General features: G+C 45.5%; 1 protein-coding gene across 2 annotated transcripts in view; it reads left to right on the top strand.

Annotated features, from left to right (window-relative positions):
- POLR1E (RNA polymerase I subunit E) overlaps positions 1–21,880 on the top strand; it is a 970,793-nt gene that overhangs the window by 268,010 nt on the left and 680,903 nt on the right. For both annotated transcript variants that reach the window (XM_044059632.1, XM_044059633.1), the window contains one exon: positions 354–439. In XM_044059632.1, the coding sequence (XP_043915567.1) occupies positions 354–439 (86 nt within the window). The remainder of the gene's footprint in view (positions 1–353; positions 440–21,880) is intronic.

Raw genomic sequence — 21,880 nt, 5'->3', positions numbered from 1 at the left:
AATGCTGTGCTGTTCCTTTCAATGTGACAAGCTTCACTGACAAGCAGTAACTACTGAATTGTTTGTAAGAAAAAAAAGTCACTTCAGGAGGTGGTCTGGTAGGTTAAGATAGTCTAACAAACTTAGAAATATTGTTAGTTCTCATCAAAAATTGATTTGCAAGTGGGATAAAAGTTGCTTCAAAGCATATATTTTGTTGTGGTGTACATTGAATACCAAGGTATTATAACTTAAACATGTAATGCTGAATTAACAAAATTTTTTTATGGGTCAGTAATTCCTTGTTTTAAATGTTGAACTCTTCCTTGTGAAATATGTTTGCATTTCATATATATATTTTTTAATGTTTCTAGATACTTTGTTGGGGTCCTCAATAAGGAGACTAAAATGATGGAAATCCATGATGCAGAATTATTCAACCTGCAGCCATATTTTCCAGGTAGATGGTTGTAGTATTTATTTGAAATAGAATATGGTTGCCAAATCTGAAAAAAAAAAAACAGAACATTGTATGCAAATGAGTTGGTTATTTAAAGATCACCATTCGCAGTGCAGTACACAAAAGAAGAAATGCATGCTTGCTTGCCCCTTGATGATGTAAAAATCAGTAATTTTTTCAGTGGGAACAGCTTCAGTAACCTCTAGTACTAAAGCCACAAAAATTAGAACTACTTCGCACTATAGATTTTCCCAGGCTGCTTCACTCCTCTCTTTTATCCCATAGTGTATTGCAAGAATGCAGTCGTTCAGACTGCCATTGCTGCTGTTTGCTAATTGTTGGTTTCTGAGATGGCCTGTGACTGTTAAGAATTTTTTTTTCAGCTGCCCATGAAATTGTTTCCTGACTTTGTATCCACAAGGTTGTAGGTGCCCCCATATTTTGTGTTTGTAGCTTTGGTAGTTTTTTTTGGAAAATTTAATCTTCAATCTTCCTCCTGTTCCCCACTTCCCAAATTGGGCTTTGGCCCTTTACCTAAAAAAAAAAAAAAAAAAAGAGAGAGAGAGAAGTTTTATTAATTGCCTTTTTCTTCTGTTTTTGTCCTTGTTTTGCCTTGCTAGTTATCCTGTTTTGCTTGACAGGAATTGTAGTAGCAGTAGTAGTTGTGGTAGTTGTAGTAGTAGTGGTGGTGATGTTAATTGTTCAGTATTTTCTGCCTGTCAGGTGCTCCCTCTTCTCCCTGTTTTCTGTGAAGGTCTGTTACTTTTTTTTTTTGGGGGGGGGGGGGGCTTGTCCATCTGCAGTCATTGTGGAGTAAAAGTTCAATAACTACTTCTGCAGGGAGAAAATGCTGTCCCCAAGACAGCAACATTTGATGTCTTTTTGCCTTGCAGAAGTCCATCAAGAAAACCAGTGTGAAATTTGCTGCGACTTTATATAGCCACTCGTTGACATAGTTGGGAGAAGCTTAAGATCCAGTTACACCAGCAAGGTCTGCCACCCAGTCTTCAGCTTCAGCATGGAATGATTTATTGGCCCAAAGTTCTAATTTTCTGTTAACCTCAAGGGACGTAGGCGCTATGGCATCATTCTTGCTTGCTGTGTCCATGACCAAGAAGTGGCAGAAGTATTCTAATGCCAAGTTCAAGACGGTCTTAGTCAAAGGCACAGAGAACTGGAGCTCTGACTGCAGCCCAGACAACTGGTGTTCAGTCAGTGGCTTCACTGCTGTAGGAGGAATGAGGGGGGCTTAACCCTCTCTTCTTTCCCACTGGGTGGAAGAGGGACATGTGCTTAGAGCCCACAATATTGGTGCTGTTTCTCTTATGAAAACCAAGGAAACTGCCTTCCCATTCTTCAGGGAAGAGGGACTGGTGTTGCATGCTGGCAGCACATCCATTGCAGAAGTAAGAGTGACTAGCACAGACAGCCCATTGCATGTCCCTTTCCCTTATATTGCAGTTATGTGCAGGTGGTGTAGGGCATAGTAGAAAATCTCAAATCACTCTGATGACTGCCCCATTGCTGGATTCTATCAGTTGACTCTCGCCCTGTGATGGGAAAAAAATGGCAAATAGACAGAAAGAGGGTCTGGTGGTCATTGGGAAGTGGGGGCAAAAATAATGCAAAAAAAAAAAGTGTTTGAAATGGAGTGTCTCAGGAAAATCAGGCGGCATTGGGCCTCTTCCTTCAGACTTATGTAATTGGCAGCATTGTAGAGCCTTTTTTCAAGAAATGGATGCTACAGGTTATGGAATTTCTTATCACAGTTCCCCTTTCTAGTGTCAGACCTAGTGAGTGAATCAACTGTCATCCACCTGTCTTCTGTCTCCATCCCCTTGCAGATCGGTGCCTGAAATGGAAGTGAGGGATATTTCTCAGTTTTCCAATTCTTTGGGCCCTAAAACCTAGGTGGGCTTTGACCCCATTGAGGTGATTAGATCAGTAACATTTGACATGAAGATCAGCTCCTCCTGGCCCCCCCAGGTTGGCATTGATAGTCCCATGTCCTCAGCCCCATCAGTCTTCAAGTCTGTCACATCTTCAGCTTTGGTGCAGAGTTTTGTGGCAGTGATTTCCCTGAGGCCACATCTGCCAGATGTGATTTTGATGCAGATTGGTACCCCCTCTGTTGGCTGTGGAGCCCTCAGCCATCTCTTTAAGGCTTGGTGTATTGTGGTAAGTAGATCCCTGGATGCAGGCTACAGAGTCACCTTTCTCCAAGCCAGTCTTATTGACATTATTCAATCCCCTTGCCTTCTCTACCAGCATGTGGGAGTCATCATCATTGCTGGACTTTTTGGAAAGTCTGTTCCTCCGCTTCAGAATGTGGGCACTATTCTTCTGAATTCCCTCTCAGTTTTCTGAAGAAGAGTTGTTGTAAGGAAACAGCACATTGTCTTAACTTATACCTACCCCTGCTGTATTGTGTATGAAGACATTGAGGGCACAGATTTGTCATGTTCCCCACGATGACCCCAAGTTTGAGGACTTATTGGATGCATCAGAAGGGGAGGTGGCCTGCAGATCCTTTGTCTCCTTTGGAGGGGGCTTCCAGAAAATAGTCAGTTCACTCAACAGTTCTGTCAAAATGTCTTAATGGGTGGTCCAGCCAGCTTTAGATATTAACGTAGCTACTAAAGTTATCTGAGTGGCACCCGTCCTGCATAAACGTTAATAGATTTGTCACTCACCAAAGAACAGTGCTTTTTTGTAAGGGACTCCCGAGATGGAGACCTTGATCTCCACATCTCTCGGGAACTTATCATTGCTCAGGGTTCAGTTGTTTCATCCACCCGTCAAAGAATGTCAGGTGATGCATCACCTGGAGAAGTGTGTATAATATATGTCCTTATTTGTTTGAGGGCATTTTCTTGTCTGGACCATCTGATGGAGTTCTGTGGTGATGTTTGAGATGCCCTACACTTTACTGCACTCTAGTTTTGGACCTGAAATGAAAACAGATGTGTGCTCCAGTCAGCCAAGTTGTCAACCGTAGCCAGTCTTGCAGTTCATATGTCTCTTAACACAGTAGAGGGCTTGTCCAGAGTAGCAGCCGAGAGCACTATGGTTTGCCACAATGCTTTGTTTTACCATACTGACTTTGCTGAACACTTAAGAGTTGATTTTCATGAAGATCACCTTCCATAGTGCTAAATATTTTTGTCCAGAAAGCCAGATCTATTTGCAGAGAATGGAGAAGTAGTTCAAGACCTTGACAGTGGTCATTATCAATTTTCAGTCCCTCATTGGACTTTCTCTTGGACTTAAAATTTGACACCCGTATTTTTTTTGTTTGTTTTGTAAACAAAAGACCTAAGGGGGATGCAGATGTTCTTCGTGTTTCACTGTTGCAGTCATCTCATTTCGGCTATCTGCTTGCAGTAGCCCTCAGTCGACCTGATTACCAAAGTCTTGGGTCCTGCGTCGGTTGCTGTCCCTTCTTCCGTGACATCAGGTCGACAGGGGTATAAAACATGCGGCCAACGCCATTACACCAGTCTTTCTTGCCATGCGGTGCCCGAAGCAGAAGCAGTTCGCAAGTGCCAGTCGGCCGACTCCTGAAATTTTCATTTTCGAGTTTCAGAACCGAAGTCTTCAACTAAAAGCTAAAGTACCCCATTGTGGAAACTTTTTCTTGCTCTAAACCGATGTGAGTAAAAGTATATAATCGTATTACTTGTGGAAAGTAAATACGTCATAAAGATTTTCATTTGTACTGTATTCCTTGCCTGCGACTTACCTCGCTGTCGGTTTTGTGCCTTATTTAAACTGCGAACTATCCATCGTCTGTATATTTTCGCTTCTAAATATTTTGGTGCTCTGTTCAATTATCCTGTTATGTCTTTGGTAAGCCATCCGACTACCGGCATTCTGAAAAAACGCAAAGATAAAGACAGAGACAGGCCGCCTAGGTCCAAAACTGCAAATGACACTTCTCCTAAGCCAGTCGCCAGTTCGCCGGTACTCAGTGAGGTGCTTTCGCAGCCCCTGATACCCGCTACTTCAGGTTCGCAGGCCTCTACTGAGACCCATTCGGAGTCCTGTATGCCATGAGATGCTTCAACTGTGGAACCTGCGGATGTCTCTACCTTGGATGGGTCCGGAGCCACTGTGCTGGCACCGGCTTCTGAGGGTGTATTCAGGCCTACTGACTTGCGTATTAAACTGATGCCATCTTCTTCTTCAAGGCCTAAAACTCGAACCATGCCTAGAAAACTGACCGCATGGTCAGGCCTCTGCCTAAAAAACAAATGATAAGAATGCCTGAAGACCTTATTACTTTAATCAGGGGAAGCCAGCCTTCCCCCTCTAAGAGACCTAGGACTGAGTTTGCTTATGATACTTCTGACCAGGATTCTGAACTTTCTGTTTTCTCTGATGACCAGGATTTACCCTTATCTGCCTATGAGGATTCTGATGTTGAGGACTCTATTCCCTCTGCTTACCTCCCAGAGGACTAGTCTTTTGGTGAAACCTTGCATACTCTCAGGGAGCATTTCCATTGGGAAAGTCAATATTTCTCTGATTCTAAAAAGAGGCTTAGGGATTTCATACTCCTGCCCCAGCACAGGCTTTTAGCCATACCTCCTATACTAGACATTGTTGATGATGCCTTTTCAGAATGTAGGTTGGCCCCTGATTCTTTACCTCCTGCTCCCAGAAAACCTGATAGATATTACAGGGTCCCTGACTCTCAGAAGTTCCTTTTTAAAAATCCTACTCCGGATCCTGAGACCATTTCACAGGGATCCAAGGGCATTAAAGCTACTATTGGCAAAAATTCTACCCCCTCTGATAGAGACTCCAGGGCACTGGATAAATGAGGTAAGAAGGTATACACTTCTGCAACCTTGGCCATTAGGGCCTTAAACTGCCTGTTTCAAAGTATCAAACTGTTAAAGATTTTTTACAAGTACAACCTCCAAGGTTTAGTAGGCATTGGCCTTCCAAGAATTGGTCCTTTTCTGCCTCTTCCAGACCTTCTCAGTCGAAAACCAGATCCAGCAGAGCTCCTAGGCTTCAGTCCCAGCGTACGCACAGGACTAAGCAGTGGGGGGCCTCCACTTCTAAATCTGGGAGTAATAAAACTCCCCCCTATGGTAAACTGTCTCAATGACTTCTTTTTAAAACTTCCAAGTACTTCTCAACTGACTTCCCCTTTGGGGGGAAAGATTGCTCTTCATGCAAAGAACTGGGAACTCATTACCCAGGACAAATGGGTTTTAAATATAGTGTCCCAGAGATACAGATTTCACTTCCACACATTACCAACACCAAGCGGGTGGCCAGATCTACCCCCAAATCAGTGGACAGAGGCTCAAAAGCAAGTAATTTCTCTCTTAAGCATGAGGGCTATTCATTTGGTACCAGAAGAGGAAAAGGGACAAGGTTTCTACTCAAGACTTTTCCTGGTACCTAGAAAAGACAATTCATGACGTCCTATCCTGGACCTGTCTACGCTAAACACCTTTGCTGACTCTTCACCAGTTGCTCCCTATGCTAGGCAAAAGACCCCTGGTTGGCAACACTAGATTTAAAGGAAGCATACCTCTACATCCCAATCGGGGAATCTTGCAGAAGATACCTATGCTTCAAAGCAGGCTACACGCACTATCAGATGTTCATCGTGCATACAGCTGCAGTAATCACAGATGGGTTTTCTGCCGTCAGGCGGGTCCTCGGTCGGCCGAATTCCAAAGTCTAGGTCCGGCGTCGGTTGTTGTCGCTTTCTTTCCTGATGTCAGTGAGGCAGGGGTATATAAGACACAGCCGACGCCATTTTCTTCAGTCTTTTTTGCCGCGCGGTGCCTGAAGCAGAAGCAGTTCGCAAGTGCCGGTCGGCCAGCTCCTGAATTTACGAAAAATTGGAAACTGAAGTCTTCTTTAAAGCTAAGTACCCGCTAGAAACTTTTCTTGCCTCAGACCAATGTCAGAAAAAGTTAACAATTGTATTTCTTGTGGGAAGCAAGTACCGCATAAGGATTTCCATTCCCTCTGCATACCTTGTTTAGGCCCAGACCACGACGTCTTGGGCTGTCGCTTTTGCGCTACTTTCAATAAACGCACTATTAAGCGTCGGGCGGAGTTCGCCCAACACTTTTTTGGTAAAGCCTTTGATTATAAAATGTCTTCGGAGACTCCAACTACCGTTTTGTCCAAAAAACGCAAGGACAAGGACCGACACGCGAGGTCCGCGGTCTCCACCGACACCACGCCAAAACCGGCTACACGTGGTCCGGTTCTCAGCGAGACGCCTATGCAGTCCCTGACTACCGACGACACTTCTTTGGCGGTGTCTTCTGTAACCGAGACCACTGGTACCTCGGCCCTTACCCAGACTACAACCACCAAAGCCACTGTGAGCGTTGAGCCTCCTAATGTGGACAGGTCCACTTCCACCCATGGTGTCTTTAGACCCTCATCTTCCTTTTCCATTAAGGCCTTTACTAAGTCCAAATCAGCCAGGCATCCCAAGAGGCCTGTTGCACAGGGCCCATCTCCAGGCCCCATGCCTAAAAAGCAGATGCTTAAAATGGCTGAGGATTTAATTACTCTTATCAGGGGTTCGCAACCCCCTCCAGACAAGAGACCCAGAGTGGAGGAAGATTCTCCCTCTTCTGATCAGGGCTCTATTTTTTCAGAGCGTTCTGAGGTAGAGGAACACTCTTACTCCCCTTTTGAAGATTCTGATGCAGAGCAGTCCATTCCTTCTGTATCTCCTCCAGAGGATTTTTCTTTTGGGGAAACCTTGCACACCTTGAGGGAACACTTCCACTGGGAAGGCCAAGACTTTTCTGATTCCAAGAAAAGACTTAGGGAATTTCTTTTGTTACCTCAACACAGACCTCTGGCGATACCTCCTTGGACATACTTGATGATGTTTATTCGGAGGCTTGCCTTAATCCGGATTCCCTGCCTCCTGCCCCAGTCAAACCTGATAGGTACTACAGAGTCCCTAACTCTCACCAATTTCTTTACAAAAGCCATAATGCTGACCCTGAAACCATTTCTCAAGGCCCCAAGGGAATGAAGGCCTCTACTGCTAAGAATCCACTACCTTCCGAAAGAGAGTCAAGATCCTTAGAAAGGTGGGGGAAAAAGGTGTATACCTTGGCCACCCTAGCCATGAGGGCCTTAAATTGTCAGTTCCATATGCTTAAATATCAGCAGTTTCTGTTATCACAATTAAGAAATAAAATGTCTCAACCTGAACAAGCAGATTTGAAGGAGTTGCAGGATATGATGCATAGTGCAGAACAAGTAGGTAAACACACCTTACAATGTGGCTATGATGCCCTAGAGGCCTCAAGTAGAGCTGCTGTTACAGGATCAGTCATTCGTAGACATGCCTGGCTTAGGGAACAAATCTTGCCTGATCATGTGAAAGCTAAACTACTAGATGCTCCTTTACAAAAGGATGTGCTATTTGGTACTAATGCTGAGGAGATACTACGGAAAATGGAAGAAAAAGCCAAATCTATGCAAACTGTCAAAGCTTTTCTACAGGTTCAACCACCACGTTTTAGCAGAAATTGGCCTTCTAAAAACTGGTCCTTTCCAGCCATGGACAAGCCCCAAAGAGGTAGATACAGGCGCACAAGGGGCAGAGGACAATCACAAGGATTATTTAGAGGCAGGCAATGGCAAACTCCAGCACCAAGAGGTGGCAAAGACAGTGCACAACAATACAGGAAACAAACCCAATGACTTCCTCCTTTCCATGCCAAGCAAGTCTCAGCTGGCAGCACCTTTGGGAGGAAAGCTGGCATTATTTACAAGAAATTGGCATATTGTCACAACAGACAAATGGATCCTGGACGTTATAAACAGAGGCTACAGATTTCATTTTCACACACTTCCAAAAATTAGAGGCATGCCAAACCTGCCACACAATCAAAGGGCAGAGGCACAGCTACATATTTCAAAGCTCATAGACATGAATGCTATTCAAGAGGTACCTACTCACGAACAAGGTCAGGGTTTTTATTCCAGGCTATTTCTGGTACCAAGGAAAGGAACCGACTGGAGACCCATTTTGGACTTATCCATCCTAAACGCATTCTTACTCGTACCAAAATTCAAGATGCTCACATTACAGCAGCTTCTTCCCATGCTGGGCAAGGAGTTTTGGCTGGTAACATTGGATCTCAAGGAGGCATACCTGCATGTCCCAATCAGACAAAGTTGCAGAAGATACCTCAGATTTCTTGCAAGTTCAATCCACTATCAATTCTCTGCATTGCCCTTTGGCTTATCTACTGCGCCCAGAGTATTCACGAAATGCCTGGCATCAGTAATTGCCTACTGCAGACTTCAAGGGATACAAATTTACCCTTATTTGGACGACTGCCTGATCCAAGCGGACAGCAAGCACATACTTCTGGAACATCTGGCTTATGTAACACGGTTACTGAATTCTCTGGGATGCACAGTCAACAAAGAGAAATCCAGGCTAACACCATCTCAGAAAATAACTTTCCTGGGTGCCAACTTGGACACAAACACCCAGATGGCCTATCTTACGCCAGAAAAACAGGAGCAACTAACTCAGTACTTCAAAATACTAGCAAATTGTACCAGGCTTACTGCAAGGAAAATCCTGCAGGCTCTGGGCTTCATGGCATCTTGCATTCTTTTAATCCCATGTGCAAAGTTGCATATGAGGAAACTTCAATAGTACCTAAAAACCCTATGGTCTCAACACAGCCACAGTTTGGAAACAATAATACCAATAATTCCATGTTTGCAAAAGGAATTTCTATGGTGGGCCCAAGCATGTCAAACGAACACAGGTCTCCCATTCTGCAAGCCTCAAGCAAATCAAGTCATCACAACAGACGCCTCAGATTACGCCTGGGGGGCGCACATGACAGACAGGTGCATTCAGGGCAAATGGTCCCAAAAGGAAAAGCACCTTCACATCAATCAAAAAGAAATGCTAGCAGTGATAAATGCAATTACAGCTTTCAAGGACCTGCTGCATCCAGGACAATTATTGATAAGAACAGACAACACCACAGTAATGTGGTACATAAACAAACAAGGAGGAACACATTCATACCCCCTGTGCAGACTAGCCATGACACTTTGAAACTTGGCTCTGGAATGGCAAATCGAACTTCAAGCACAATACTTGCCAGGTATGGAAAACACGCTGGCAGACAATCTAAGCAGAAATATGACAGATCCACACGAATGGAAGTTGCATCCTCAAGTGTTTACAAAGATAATCCAAGCGTGGGGAAGGCCAGACATAGATCTCTTCGCCTCCCACAGAAATCATCAATTGGAAAAGTTCTGTTCAAGGACCTTTCATCCAAAGGCCTGGAGAGTGGACGCTCTTTCATTCAGTTGGGCAGCATGGACAGTTTACGCTTTCCCACCTCTGCCTCTTCTGCCCAAGGTGCTCTTGAAAGCAAGAGCAGACAGACCGAAGATGATACTGATTGCTCCAGACTGGCCAAGACAACACTGGTACCCACTCCTGAGGAGCCTAACACATACTCCTCCCTGGTCCCTACCTCTAATGCCTCTTCTGCTGACTCAGCACAGCTACAAAAATCTTCACAGTCAGCTGAAAACACTCAATCTCGCTGCATGTAAAATTCCTTAACACTACAACAGACCCTACTCCCCAAAGAGGTGCAGGATGTCATTTTGGAGGCCAGAAGGCCATCTACTAGAAAGGCTTATTCCGCAAAATGGAAACGGTTTTGTTCTTGGAATGAGAAAAAAGGCCAGGACCCTAGAAAACTGAATTTGCCTCCGGTATTACAGTATCTAGCTGAGCTGCTGATCAGTGGACTTTCATTTTCCTCCATAAAAATCCATGCCTCAGCCATTTCTGCAGAATTCAACACTGATCCACCCTTATTCTCTCACCCACTCTTAAGACAGTTCCTCAGAGGGGCTAAGAATATAAGACCACCAAGGAAACAACCAATGCCAGCCTGGGATCTTAATTACATTCTAGAAAAATTAACATTGCCTCCCTTTGAATCAGCTGCCTCAACAGATTTGCGATATTTGTCCTGGAAAACAGCTTTTCTTCTGGCCATTACCTCAGCTCGTAGGGTTTCGGAACTACAAGCCCTCATGGCTGTGCAGCCCTTTCTCATCTTCCATCAGGACAGGGTTTCCCTTCGAACCAACCCGTCATTTATGCCTAAAGTGGTATCCAGGGTAGCTTTAAATCAAGCCATACACTTACCTACCTTTTACCCCAATCCTCAAAACAAAGGGGAAAGGCTGCTACACTCCTTAGACATCCATAGACAGCTACGTTATTATTTGGACAGAACAAAGCCTTTCAGGAAATCAGAACAACTTTTTGTGTCCTATGCTGTAGGAGCTCAAGGGAAGCCAGTTACCAAACAGACAATTCAAAATGGATAGGCCACTGCATACGGTTTTGTTACTCCTATCATGGAAAATCTGTCCCTACAGACATCAGATCCCACTCCACCAGGGCCACAGCTACCTCTACAGCCTTCCTCAGAGGGGTCCCTACCAAAGATATTTTGGAGGCAGCCACTTGGAGTTCTGTGCATACCTTCACAAAACACTACCACCTGCCTTTATATTCCAAAACTAGAGCAGGCTTTGCCACTGCTGTGTTGCAGGGCATTCTGGCTCATCCCAGTTCCACCTAGTGCCTACCACCCTGTGCGTAGCTTTGGGATTCTACCCATCTGTGATTACTGCAGCTGTATGCACGATGAACATAGTACAGTTTTGTACCTACCATAAATGTAGATGTTCGAGTGCTAATACAGCTGCAGTACAGTTTTCCCTCCCTCCTTCCCCTCTTTGTAAAGGCCTAGGGCCTAACCCCTCTTCATACAACCTGATTGGGTTATCCTTCTATGGTATATTTGCTTGCAACTACTGATTTTTGATTATATTGCATTGCATGTATATAAATATAATTTATGTATTGCCTTCCTTCTGGGGGCACCTGTCATCTGGGGCAAGAAAGACTGAAGAAAATGGCGTCGGCTGTGTCTTATATACCCCTGCCTCACTGACGTCAGGAAAGAAAGCGACAACAACCGACGCCGGACCTAGACTTTGGAATTCGGCCGACCGAGGACCCGCCTGACGGCAGAAAACCCATCTGTGATTACTGCAGCTGTATTAGCACTCGAACATCTACATTTATGGTAGGTACAAAACTGTACTTTCTCTGCACTGCCCTTTGGCTTATCTACTGCGCCCAGGGTATTCATAAAGTGCCTAGCTCCAGTCATTGCATTTTGCAGGCAAAGAAATATTCAAATATACCCATACCTGGACAGTTGTCTAATTCAGGCAGAAAGCCAGGACATGCTTTTGAATCATCTGGCCTTTGTACAAAGGGTGCTAACTTGTCTGGGGTAGACCATAAACGAAAAGAAATCTCACCCTGGTGCCCTGTCAACAAATTATATTCCTGGGAGCAAGCTTGAATACAACTTCCCAGATGGCTTTCCTCACGCCAGAGAAACAATTTCATTTGACAACCTACTTCAAACAAGTGGCCACAAAATCCCTGCTATCTGCAAGGCAAATACTGCAAGCCTTTGGGGTTCATGGCGTCCTGCATTCTTCTAATTCCATATGCAAGACTGCATATGAGGAAACTACAATGGTATATAAAAAGCCTATGGTGTCAACATTCGTAGGATCTAGAAGCAATGATTCCTATCATACCTTGCCTACGCCTAGAGTTCCTTTGGTAGGCAGAGGCATGCCACCAAAACAAGGGACTACCATTCACACTACCCCCTGCCGCCCAAGCCCTAACAACAGATGCATCAACTATGCATGGGGGGGCTCACCTGGCAGGGAAGTGCATTCACAGCAAATGGAAACCAAGTCAAATGCACCTGCATATCAATCAAAAAGAAATATTAGCTGTACAGAATGCTCTGACAGCCTTCAAGGACAATTAATAGTACAGACGGACAACACCACTGTTATGTGGCACATAAACAAGCAGGGGGTACACATTCTTACCCTCTCTGCAGACTAGCCATGGCATTGTGGAACACAGCCCTGAGCTACCAAGTGCATCTACAAGCTCAATTCCTGCCAGGAAGACTAAATACACTAGCAGGCGAACTAAGCAGAAACCTCATGGACCCACACGAGTGGAAACTGGAACCAAGGATTTTCAACATGTTGACACGCAAATGGGTCAGCCCAGATATAGACCGATTTGCTTCCCCCCAGAACTATCAATTGGACAAATTTTGCACAAGAACTCCCCACAAACAGCTTGGAAAGTGGATGCTCTGTCCTTCAGCTGGAAAAACCTATCAGTTTATGCCTTTCCTCCACTGCCTCTGTTCTCCAAAGTACTACTAAAGATCTAACAAGACAAACCAAGGATGATTTTGATTGCACCAGACTGGCCACACCAACACTTTTACCCCCTCTTGCGTAGTATGTCACTTTTGGCTCCATGGCACCTGCCTCAGACCCCTACCCTGTTGTCTCAGCAGGAGAACCAGATTCTGCACTCTCAGCTTCAAACACTGAACCTAGCAGCCTGGCTAATTACCTAATCTTCCCCCCAGAACTATCAATTGGACAAATTTTGCACAAGAACTCCCCACAAACAGCTTGGAAAGTGGATGCTCTGTCCTTCAGCTGGAAAAACCTATCAGTTTATGCCTTTCCTCCACTGCCTCTGTTCTCCAAAGTACTACTAAAGATCTAACAAGACAAACCAAGGACGATTTTGATTGCACCAGACTGGCCACACCAACACTGGTACCCCCTCTTGTGCAGTGTGTCACTGTTGGCCCCATGGCACCTGCTTCAGACTCCAACCCTATTGTCTCAGCAGGAGAACCAGATTCTGCACTCTCAGCTTCAAACACTGAACCTAGCAGTCTGGCTAATTACCTAATCTCTCCTTTACCTTCCCTCAGTAAACCAGTGATGGATATAATTTTAGAGGCAAGGAGGCCTAGTACTAGAAAATCTGATGCTGAAAAATGGAAAAGATTCTATGCCTGGAACCAAGCTCAAGGGATGAGCACAGCAGTGCCCAATTTACCTCAGATTTTACAATACTTAACTGAGATACTTCATAAGAGCCTGTCCTCCTCCTCCATCAAAATTCACGCCTTCGCCATTTCAGCTTATTATATCATAGAACCTCACTTCTACTCTCATCCACTGCTCAAGCAGTTCCTCAGAGGGGCCAAAAATCTACAATCATCTAGGAGAGCTCCAACTCCAGCCTGGGACCTTAACTTTGTATTGGAGAAACTCACTTTTCCTCCTTTCGAGCCAGCTGCTACTGCAGACTTAAATTCCTTTCTTGGAAAACAGCTTTCCTTTTAGCAATCACCTCAGCAAGAAGGGTATCTGAATTACAGGCTCTTATGGGAGTGGAGCCTTTCATCATCTTTCATGTGGACAGTGTCCCCCAGGACCAATCCCTCCTTCATGCCCAAGGTGGTATCCAGTGTGGCCCTTAATCAGTCCATTCATTTGCCAACCTTCTTTCCTAATCAACAGAACAAAGGGGAACAGATGCTGCACTCCCTAGATGTGCACAGACAACTTAAATTCTACTTGGACAGGACTAAACCTCAAAGGAAATCTGAATAACTGCTGGTGGTATTTGCTGCAGGGTCAGAGGGGAAGGCTATTTCAAAGCAAACCATTTCCAAATGGATAGGCGATTGTATTCATTTCTGCTGCAAGCACCATGGAAAACCTATTCCACAGGGGATCAGACCCCATTCAACCAGGGCTGCATCTACCTCTATAGCCTTTCTCAGAGGCGCCCCTACCAGGGACATCCTAGAAGCTGCTACCTGGAGTTCTGTACATACTTTCACCAAGCATTACCATCTGCCAATTTTCTCTAAATCCAGAGCTGGCTTTGCCTCTGCAGTCTTGCAGGGCCTTATAGCTGGTCCTAATGCTATCTAAATTCCTCCTCCCATCCTTAGCTTTGGGAATCTACCCAAATGTGATGATTGCAGCAGTGAAACACGAAGAACATAGTACAGTTGTGTACACTTACCATAAATGTAGATGTTAGAGTGTATTCACTGTTGCAGTCCTGGTTACCCTCCCTCCAGCCCCCTAACTTCTTTTGGCTATACCTTTACTCTCCTTTACTATGCTCAAAAGCTTTTTGGTGTATTTGCTTTTTTGTTGGAGGTATAACCTTGTATATTTATAGATTTAATTGCTTCCCATTAGGGGGGCACCTGACATCTGGGGCAAGAAAATCCGATGTAATGGCATCGGCTGCATGTTTTGTACTCCTGACGACCTGATGTCAATGAAGAAGGGACAGCAACTGATGCAGGACCCAAGACTTTGTTAATCAGGCCGACTGAGGGCTACTGCAAGCAGATAATCCAAATGTGATGACTGCAACAGTGAATACACTCGAACATCTACATTTATGGTAAGTGTACACAACTCTACTTTCTTTTGATTGTTTCAAGAGAGTTCACATCAACTGTGGCCAAGTTCCTTGGTGATTGAGTGGCTGCTGGACCCCTTGGGAGGCATAGGCAAGTCCTCAGGGCTGCTGTGACCGTCATTCCCTGGAGGCATTGAAAGCTACTCGTCTTTCAACTGATCAGTCTATTTCTGCATTACCACTGATTGTTAGGTAAGTGTAGTCATCACCAGTGGTTACAGAATTCTAGTTTTTCTCCATCCTTCCCCAATGGCCAGACATTTCACCTGGCTAGAGAAAGGTGGGAAAAATAGAGATGCATCACTTCTTGTAGAAGACAGCCATCTAGTATGTGCCACTAGATTCATAGATTTGTGACATATGTCATGGTAGTTTAGTCTTAGGATCATATATACCCTGCCAGTACCCTACCCCCAGACCATACCTTCTTTGTCAATTAGGGCTATGCCAGTCAATCCTAGTGTAAATTTGTGAGGGCAAGTCCACTGATACCTTTCCATTTGAAGACTGTAGTAAATCTCACTGTTTAACCTGAAGAGGAAGTCTGTTGCAGAGGTGGGAGGGGGGCACTGTTTAATAAACTTGCTTTTCCAGCATGTTTTGTTCTGTTGGTGAAGATATAGGTCCCTCTTTCTCGTGTTACTAGAAGTATTACAATTGTGGAAATGCAAGAGATCAAGGACAACTGGGTCTCCAGTGGCATGTTAGGCTGGATGTAAGTTTCCTCTCAAAAATGTATAAGATACTGAGCAAAGAGCGAGTGCTTTTAGCCTCTTTTGGTAGTTCATGGTCTTTAGGCCTGTGATCTTCTTAGTTAGGTACCTTTGTGGCCTTTCTTGTTTAATATGTCTAGTGAGGTACATCTCTAAGGAGGTGTTATATTCAGCTTTGATTAGGCTAGTTATGAAGTACAAGGGAATGATGGTCTCCTTAAATCTGGATGATAGAAGGATTTCCTGATGACTGCTGTTGTGACAGAATGATTAAAAGATAGAGGGAGTTAACAACCCAAGATGCTCATCATTAGAGCACTGTTGCAGTGATGGTAACTCATGGCACTTATCCTGCCATGGTTACTGTGTATGGCTTGCCAGTCTTCAAAAGCTCAGACACCTTCCTGCCATTTCATACATCTGGCCTAAGACCTATTCATGAGATTACATACTGGTATGTCAAGGATGTATGGGTGTGAAAATCTTGAGAATTTTCTTGCTACCAGGACATTAAGCAAGGCTGCATCAGAATTATGGTCCGTCAGCTCACCTGTATAACCTCTTCTGGCTACCTTTGTTTAGGACAGCTAAAAACCCATTGGGGAGCCTTTCAGTCTCTCTTCTGTTTTTTTTTTTTTTTTTTTTTTTCTGAAAATTATTGATCTGATGTTGTCATCTTCATTTCCATTAAACTGTGGGTCTCAGTTTCAACCCTCGGAACTGACCAACCGCTCTCCAAGCTTGAGATTCCAGACTTTAGCTCCTTCCTTCTACCCATAATTCCCTGCTCCCCCAAACTGCCTCGGATCTCGTTTGCTGTGTGTTCATTCAGCAGCAAGGTTCCTGTGCTATGACCTCATCCATTAATATTTCTAGCGTGTGTTACTTTTAAATTTTTCTTGTACTATTCCTTTTTCTACTTCTGTGTTTTGACTGCTAGTTGTTTCTTCTGCCTTTCGTTGCTCTTTTAATTGGGGTTTCTCTCGCCATAATCCCTTTTCTATCTTTCTAGTTTAAAAAAAAAAAAAAAAAAAACTCTTTGCCTATCATCCCCTTTTCTTTTTCTTCTCTATGGCTGACCAGAAACTACTTTGTTTCAAGAAATGCATTTCTGTCGGCATAAGATCTCACTGTCTGATGCCCACAGGGAGTGCATTTACTGCCTTGGGCCTCGCATCTGGATTCCCACTGCTAGGTGTGCAAAGGGTTCCACCCTAGGGCCCTAGCAGATAAGAGGAACAAGCTTGTCCTCAAAGGCTTGCTCCCTCCATCTTTTTCTTCGGGCGTCCCTTCCACTTTGGGGGCTCAAGCCCCTCCAAAAAGTCCCAGGAGGCCCGGGAGAGCAGTAAGCTCTCACCCACGAGGTCCTTCCTGGAGCCACCCAAGAAGGCTCCAAGAGTGTGGGAGCCTCCCCACTCTGACACGGGGTCCTTGACTCCCATCTCTTGTCCTCTGCCCTGGTCATCCTCAGTGGCTTTAGGACAGAATGCTACTTCCGTGGCTGTCCTGAAGTCCTTTTCGGCCCCAAGCTCTACACCAACAGGACTGTCTAGGAGGTCTCCCTCCGCTTGCCCAGGACGTCTCCAAGACCCCCCTCTTCCGCTTCCACCAGGTCTTTCGAAGCCTTATTTCCAAGGACATGTGCAGACAGAGGCAGTTCCTCAAGGCCCAAATCTAGATGAGGCTTGTGTCTGCTCCATCCACATCTGGATCTGAGAGGTTCCCCCTTCCGACTAGAAGTTCATTCTCTGAATCGTCCTTCAGTATTGGAGCCCTTGGTCCTGTTGGTCTCCGGCGCCAGGGTATCGGAGCCAATTGAAATTTCTTCGTCGCCTCTGACTATTTCCTCAACACACTCAACCCAAACTGTGTTGATTTCAAGTGCGTCTTGGAGCTGTTACTTCGAGGTTGGCTCCAGGAGTTTGACGCTGACTCCAAAGTTTTTGGAGCGGACTCTCCCCTGCAGGGCATCATTCTTTGAACAGCATGGCCATGACTCCCCATGATAGTGGGAGGCTCGTGCCCTCTGGGAGGCATATATTTCGGTGGCTTAAGCCCCAAGGGAACTGCTTTTGGAGGGTTGGAGCCCTTCTGCTTTAGAGGTGGCTGAGAGAATTCTCTCCCAGCCTGGGAGAGCCTCGGCACCCACCTCCTTGGAACCTCCCCATCCCCGTTCTGGTCTGGTGCCTGAGGCCTCAAGTCTGCCACATGGACAACTGGGCCCGGAAAGCCTTCATAATCTCCCTTCTGCAGATACTCGAGAGTCTTCCTACACTTGCCCAGAGTGTCTCATTGAGGAGGTCCCCCAGAATAGGTTGTGTAAGAGGAGGCATATGGATTCCCCTGAGGAGTCCCTCACCACCAACACCAATTTTGAGGAAGGAGAAGGGTCTCCAGGTTGCCACCCAAAGAAGTCTTCTTTGGGGACTTTCTAGAAATCCTATGCCAGAGAGGTGGCTGGCCTGCATAAAACCCTTACCGGAAGAATCGTTTCTGTGGGAGGCTTTTGGGTCCAGCCCATCTATCACCTGGTTATCTTCCCCTGCCTATCCTCTTATCAGGCTCGTGTCAACTAGGGCATGGAAGAAGCCGGATACAGTAGAGCCGATCTCTAAGCGGGCAGACAAGATTTTGAGTGTCCCTTCGGACAAGACTTTTTGGACAAAGGGTATCCCAGTAGATGCTATGGTTGTCACAGCAGCTACCAAGAAGGAGCTCACACAAGAGAGCTCTTCTGTCCACCCTCCCAACAGAGAATCTCAAGCATTGGACAGTTTTGAGAAAAGAGTTTATGCCTCTTCCACGTTTACCTTGAGGGCATTGAACTATCACATTTTACGAGGCTACAAAGGGATGTGGTGAAGGAACTTTCTAACTCGTCCCCTGTGTCCATGTCTGCAGACAAACAGAAGACCTTTTCCTCCAGACTGGCCACCCTCTAATCACTGGTTAATGTGTCCATGAGGTCGATATCCCATACCTCAGAGGGTGCCTCAAGAGCAACTGGTTCCGGCATTGCCATAAGGCGCTATGCCTGGATGAGGCTATTTGACTTTTTGGAGATCTTCACACAGTCATTTATCAATGCCCCCTTTGATGGCTCCACCTTGTTTGGGCCTATGGTTTGTGACACACTCTTCCACAGAAAAAAGAATGGAAAGACCCTGTCTGCCATCGGGATCCATTTTTCTACCCCACAAAGGTCCTTTTCTAGAAACTAGCACGGGAGTAAAAAGGTGTGGTTTTGTAAGTCACTGGGTCCTTTTCAGGATGCTTAGGGAGATTTTTTTCCCCTAGGACAGAGGGGGAATAACCAGAATGGAAGATGCCGGCCATGCAGCCGAGATGGTCTGCAAAAGCAAGGGCCACAAGAAACTTTCTTGGATCGACCCTTTCAACCCTTCTAAATGGTTGCCCGGCTGCTTTCCTCTGGAGACAGTTGAGGACACTTCTTCCTGCACCTAGCAGCCTAGGAGACCATCACAAATGTTCGCTGGGTGCTAAGGATCATATCCAGACAATACTACATTCCCTTTCTGAAACTCCTAAACAAAGAAATTGCCTCCCTGATGTTCCACCCAGCCAGAGGGAGGATGCGGCCTTAGAAAACTACTAAGCAAAAGGTCATCCAAAAGGTTCCCCCCGATCAAGTCAGATCGGGTGTTTACTCCAGGTTCTTTTTAGTGCCCAAAAAAACAGGGGGCTTAATGGCCAATTTTGGAGCTGACCATGCTGAACAAGTTAGTGAAGCACACAAAGTTCAGAATGGTCACGATTCAGTCCATCTTACCTCTTCTGAAGATGAAAGATTGTATGCGCTCTGTGCACCTGAAAGTCATGTACTACCACATAAAGATGAATAGATGCTCCAGACAATATCTATATTTCAGACTAGAAGCCAGTCACTACTGATTCAGATCACTCCAGTTTGGCCTCACCACAGCCTCCATGATGGTCACCAAATGTTTAGCAGTGGTGGTAGCACACCTTAGGCTGCAAGGTTTCCAGATGTTTCCTTATCTGGACGACTGGCTTCTGACTGCATCAACCAAGCATCTACTGATCCAAGCCAGGGATTATCTTTTATATCTGGCTGCTCTTTTAGGAATCACAATCAGTATTCAGAAATCTCAACTGCGGCCAGATGTTCATCGTGCATTACAGCTGCAGTAATCACATATGGGTTTCAGCCGTCAGGCGGTCCCTCGGTCGGCCGAATTCCAAAGTCTTGGTCCGGTGTCGGTTGTCGTCGCGTACTCTTCTGACGTCAGGAAGGCTAGAGTATATAAGACACAGCCGACGCCATTTTCCTCAGTCTTTTTTGCCGCGCGGTGCCCGAAGCAGAAGCAGTTCGCAAGTGCCTGTCGGCCAGCTCCTGAATTACGAAAAATTTTGGAACCAAAGTCTTCATTAAAGCTAAGTACCCCGTTGGGGAATCTTTTCTTGCCTCAGACCGATGTCAGAAAAAGTTAATAATTGTATTTCTTGTGGGAAGCAAATACCGCATAAGGATTTCCATTCCCTTTGCATACCTTGTTTGGGCCCAGACCACGACGTCTTGGGCTGTCGCTTTTGCGCTACCTTCAATAAACGCACTATCAAGCGTCGGGCGGAGTTCGCCCAGCACTTTTTTGGTAAAGCGTTTAATTATAAAATGTCGTCGGATACTCCGATTACTGCTTTATCTAAAAAACGCAAAGAAAAGGACCGCCAGTCGAGGACCGCGGTCTCCACCGACACCACGCCGAAGCAGGCTCCACGTGGCCCGGTTCTCAGTGAGACGCCTTTGCAGTCCCTGACTACCGACGACACTCCCTCAGCGGAGTCTTCTGTACCCGAGACCGCTGGTTCTTCGGCCCTTTCCCAGACTACAACCGAAGCCCCTGCATATGTCGAGCCTACCAATGTGGATAGATCTACATCCACCCATGGTGTATTTAGGCCTTCATCATCTTTCTCTATCAAGGCCTTCACTAAATCCAAAACAGCCAGGCACCATACTAGGCCGGCTACACAAGGCCCATCACCTGGGCCCATGCCTAAGAAGCACATGCTTAAAATGGCTGAGGACCTTATCACTCTTATCAGAGGCTCCCAGGCCCCTCCGGACAAGAGACCCAGAGTAGAGGAGGATTCTCCTTCTTCTGACCAGGGATCCATTTTATCAGAACATTCTGATGCTGAAGAACACTCTTATTCCCCTTTTGAGGATTCGGATGCAGAGCAGTCTATTCCTTCTGTATCCCCCCCTGAGGATTTTTCTTTTGGGGAAACCTTGCACTCTTTGAGAGAGCACTTCCACTGGGAAGGCCAAGACTTTTCAGACTCTAAGAAAAGGCTTAGGGAATTTCTCTGGTTACCTCAGCATAGACCTTTGGCTATTCCTCCTGTTTTGGAGGTATTGGATGATGTTTACTCGGAGGCTTGCCTTAATCCTGATTCTCTGCCTCCTGCACCAGTTAAGCCAGACAGGTACTACAGAGTACCTAATTCTCATCAGTTCCTCTTCAAAGGCCATAATGCAGACCCTGAAACTATTTCTCAAGGCCCTAAAGAAATTAAGGCCTCCACGGCCAAGAATCCACTTCTTGCGGAAAGGGAATCTAGATCTCTAGAAAGGTGGGGTAAGAAGGTTTATACCTCGGCCACCCTAGCCATGAGGGCCTTAAACTGCCAGTTTCATATGATTAAATATCAACAATTCCTGTTATCACAATTAAAGACCAAAATGTCACAACCTGAACAACCAGATATAAAAGAGTTGCAGGATATGATGCATAGTGCAGAACAAGTGGGTAAGCACACTTTACAATGTGGTTATGATGCTCTAGAGGCCTCCAGCAGAGCGGCCGCTACCGGATCAGTAATTCACAGACATGCATGGCTTAGGGAACAAAATCTGCCAGACCATGTGAAAGCAAAGATTCTAGATGCACCTTTACATAAGGATGTTCTTTTTGGTGCTAATGCTGAGGATATATTACGTAAAATGGAAGAAAAAGCAAAATCTATGCAAACTGTCAAAGCTTTCTTACAGGTCCAGCCACCACGGTTCAGCAGGAACTGGCCATCAAAAAACTGGTCCTTTCCAACCACTGACAAGCCCCAAAGAGGCAGATACAGACGCGGAAGGGGCAGAGGACAAGCCCAAGGGTCCTATAGAGGCAGACAATGGCAATCTCCAGCACCAAGAGGTGGTGACGACAGTGCACAGCAGTAAAGGAAGCAGACTCAATGACTCCCTCATTTCTATGCCAAGCAAAATTCAACTGGCAGCACCTTTGGGAG

This window comes from Protopterus annectens, chromosome 17.part0 (assembly GCF_019279795.1).
Source record: "Protopterus annectens isolate FY-2018-M chromosome 17.part0, PAN1.0, whole genome shotgun sequence".
Lineage (NCBI taxonomy): Eukaryota > Metazoa > Chordata > Ceratodontiformes > Protopteridae > Protopterus > Protopterus annectens.
The sequence above is the reverse complement of the archived record's forward strand: the minus strand, read 5'-3'. Positions and strand labels throughout refer to the sequence as shown.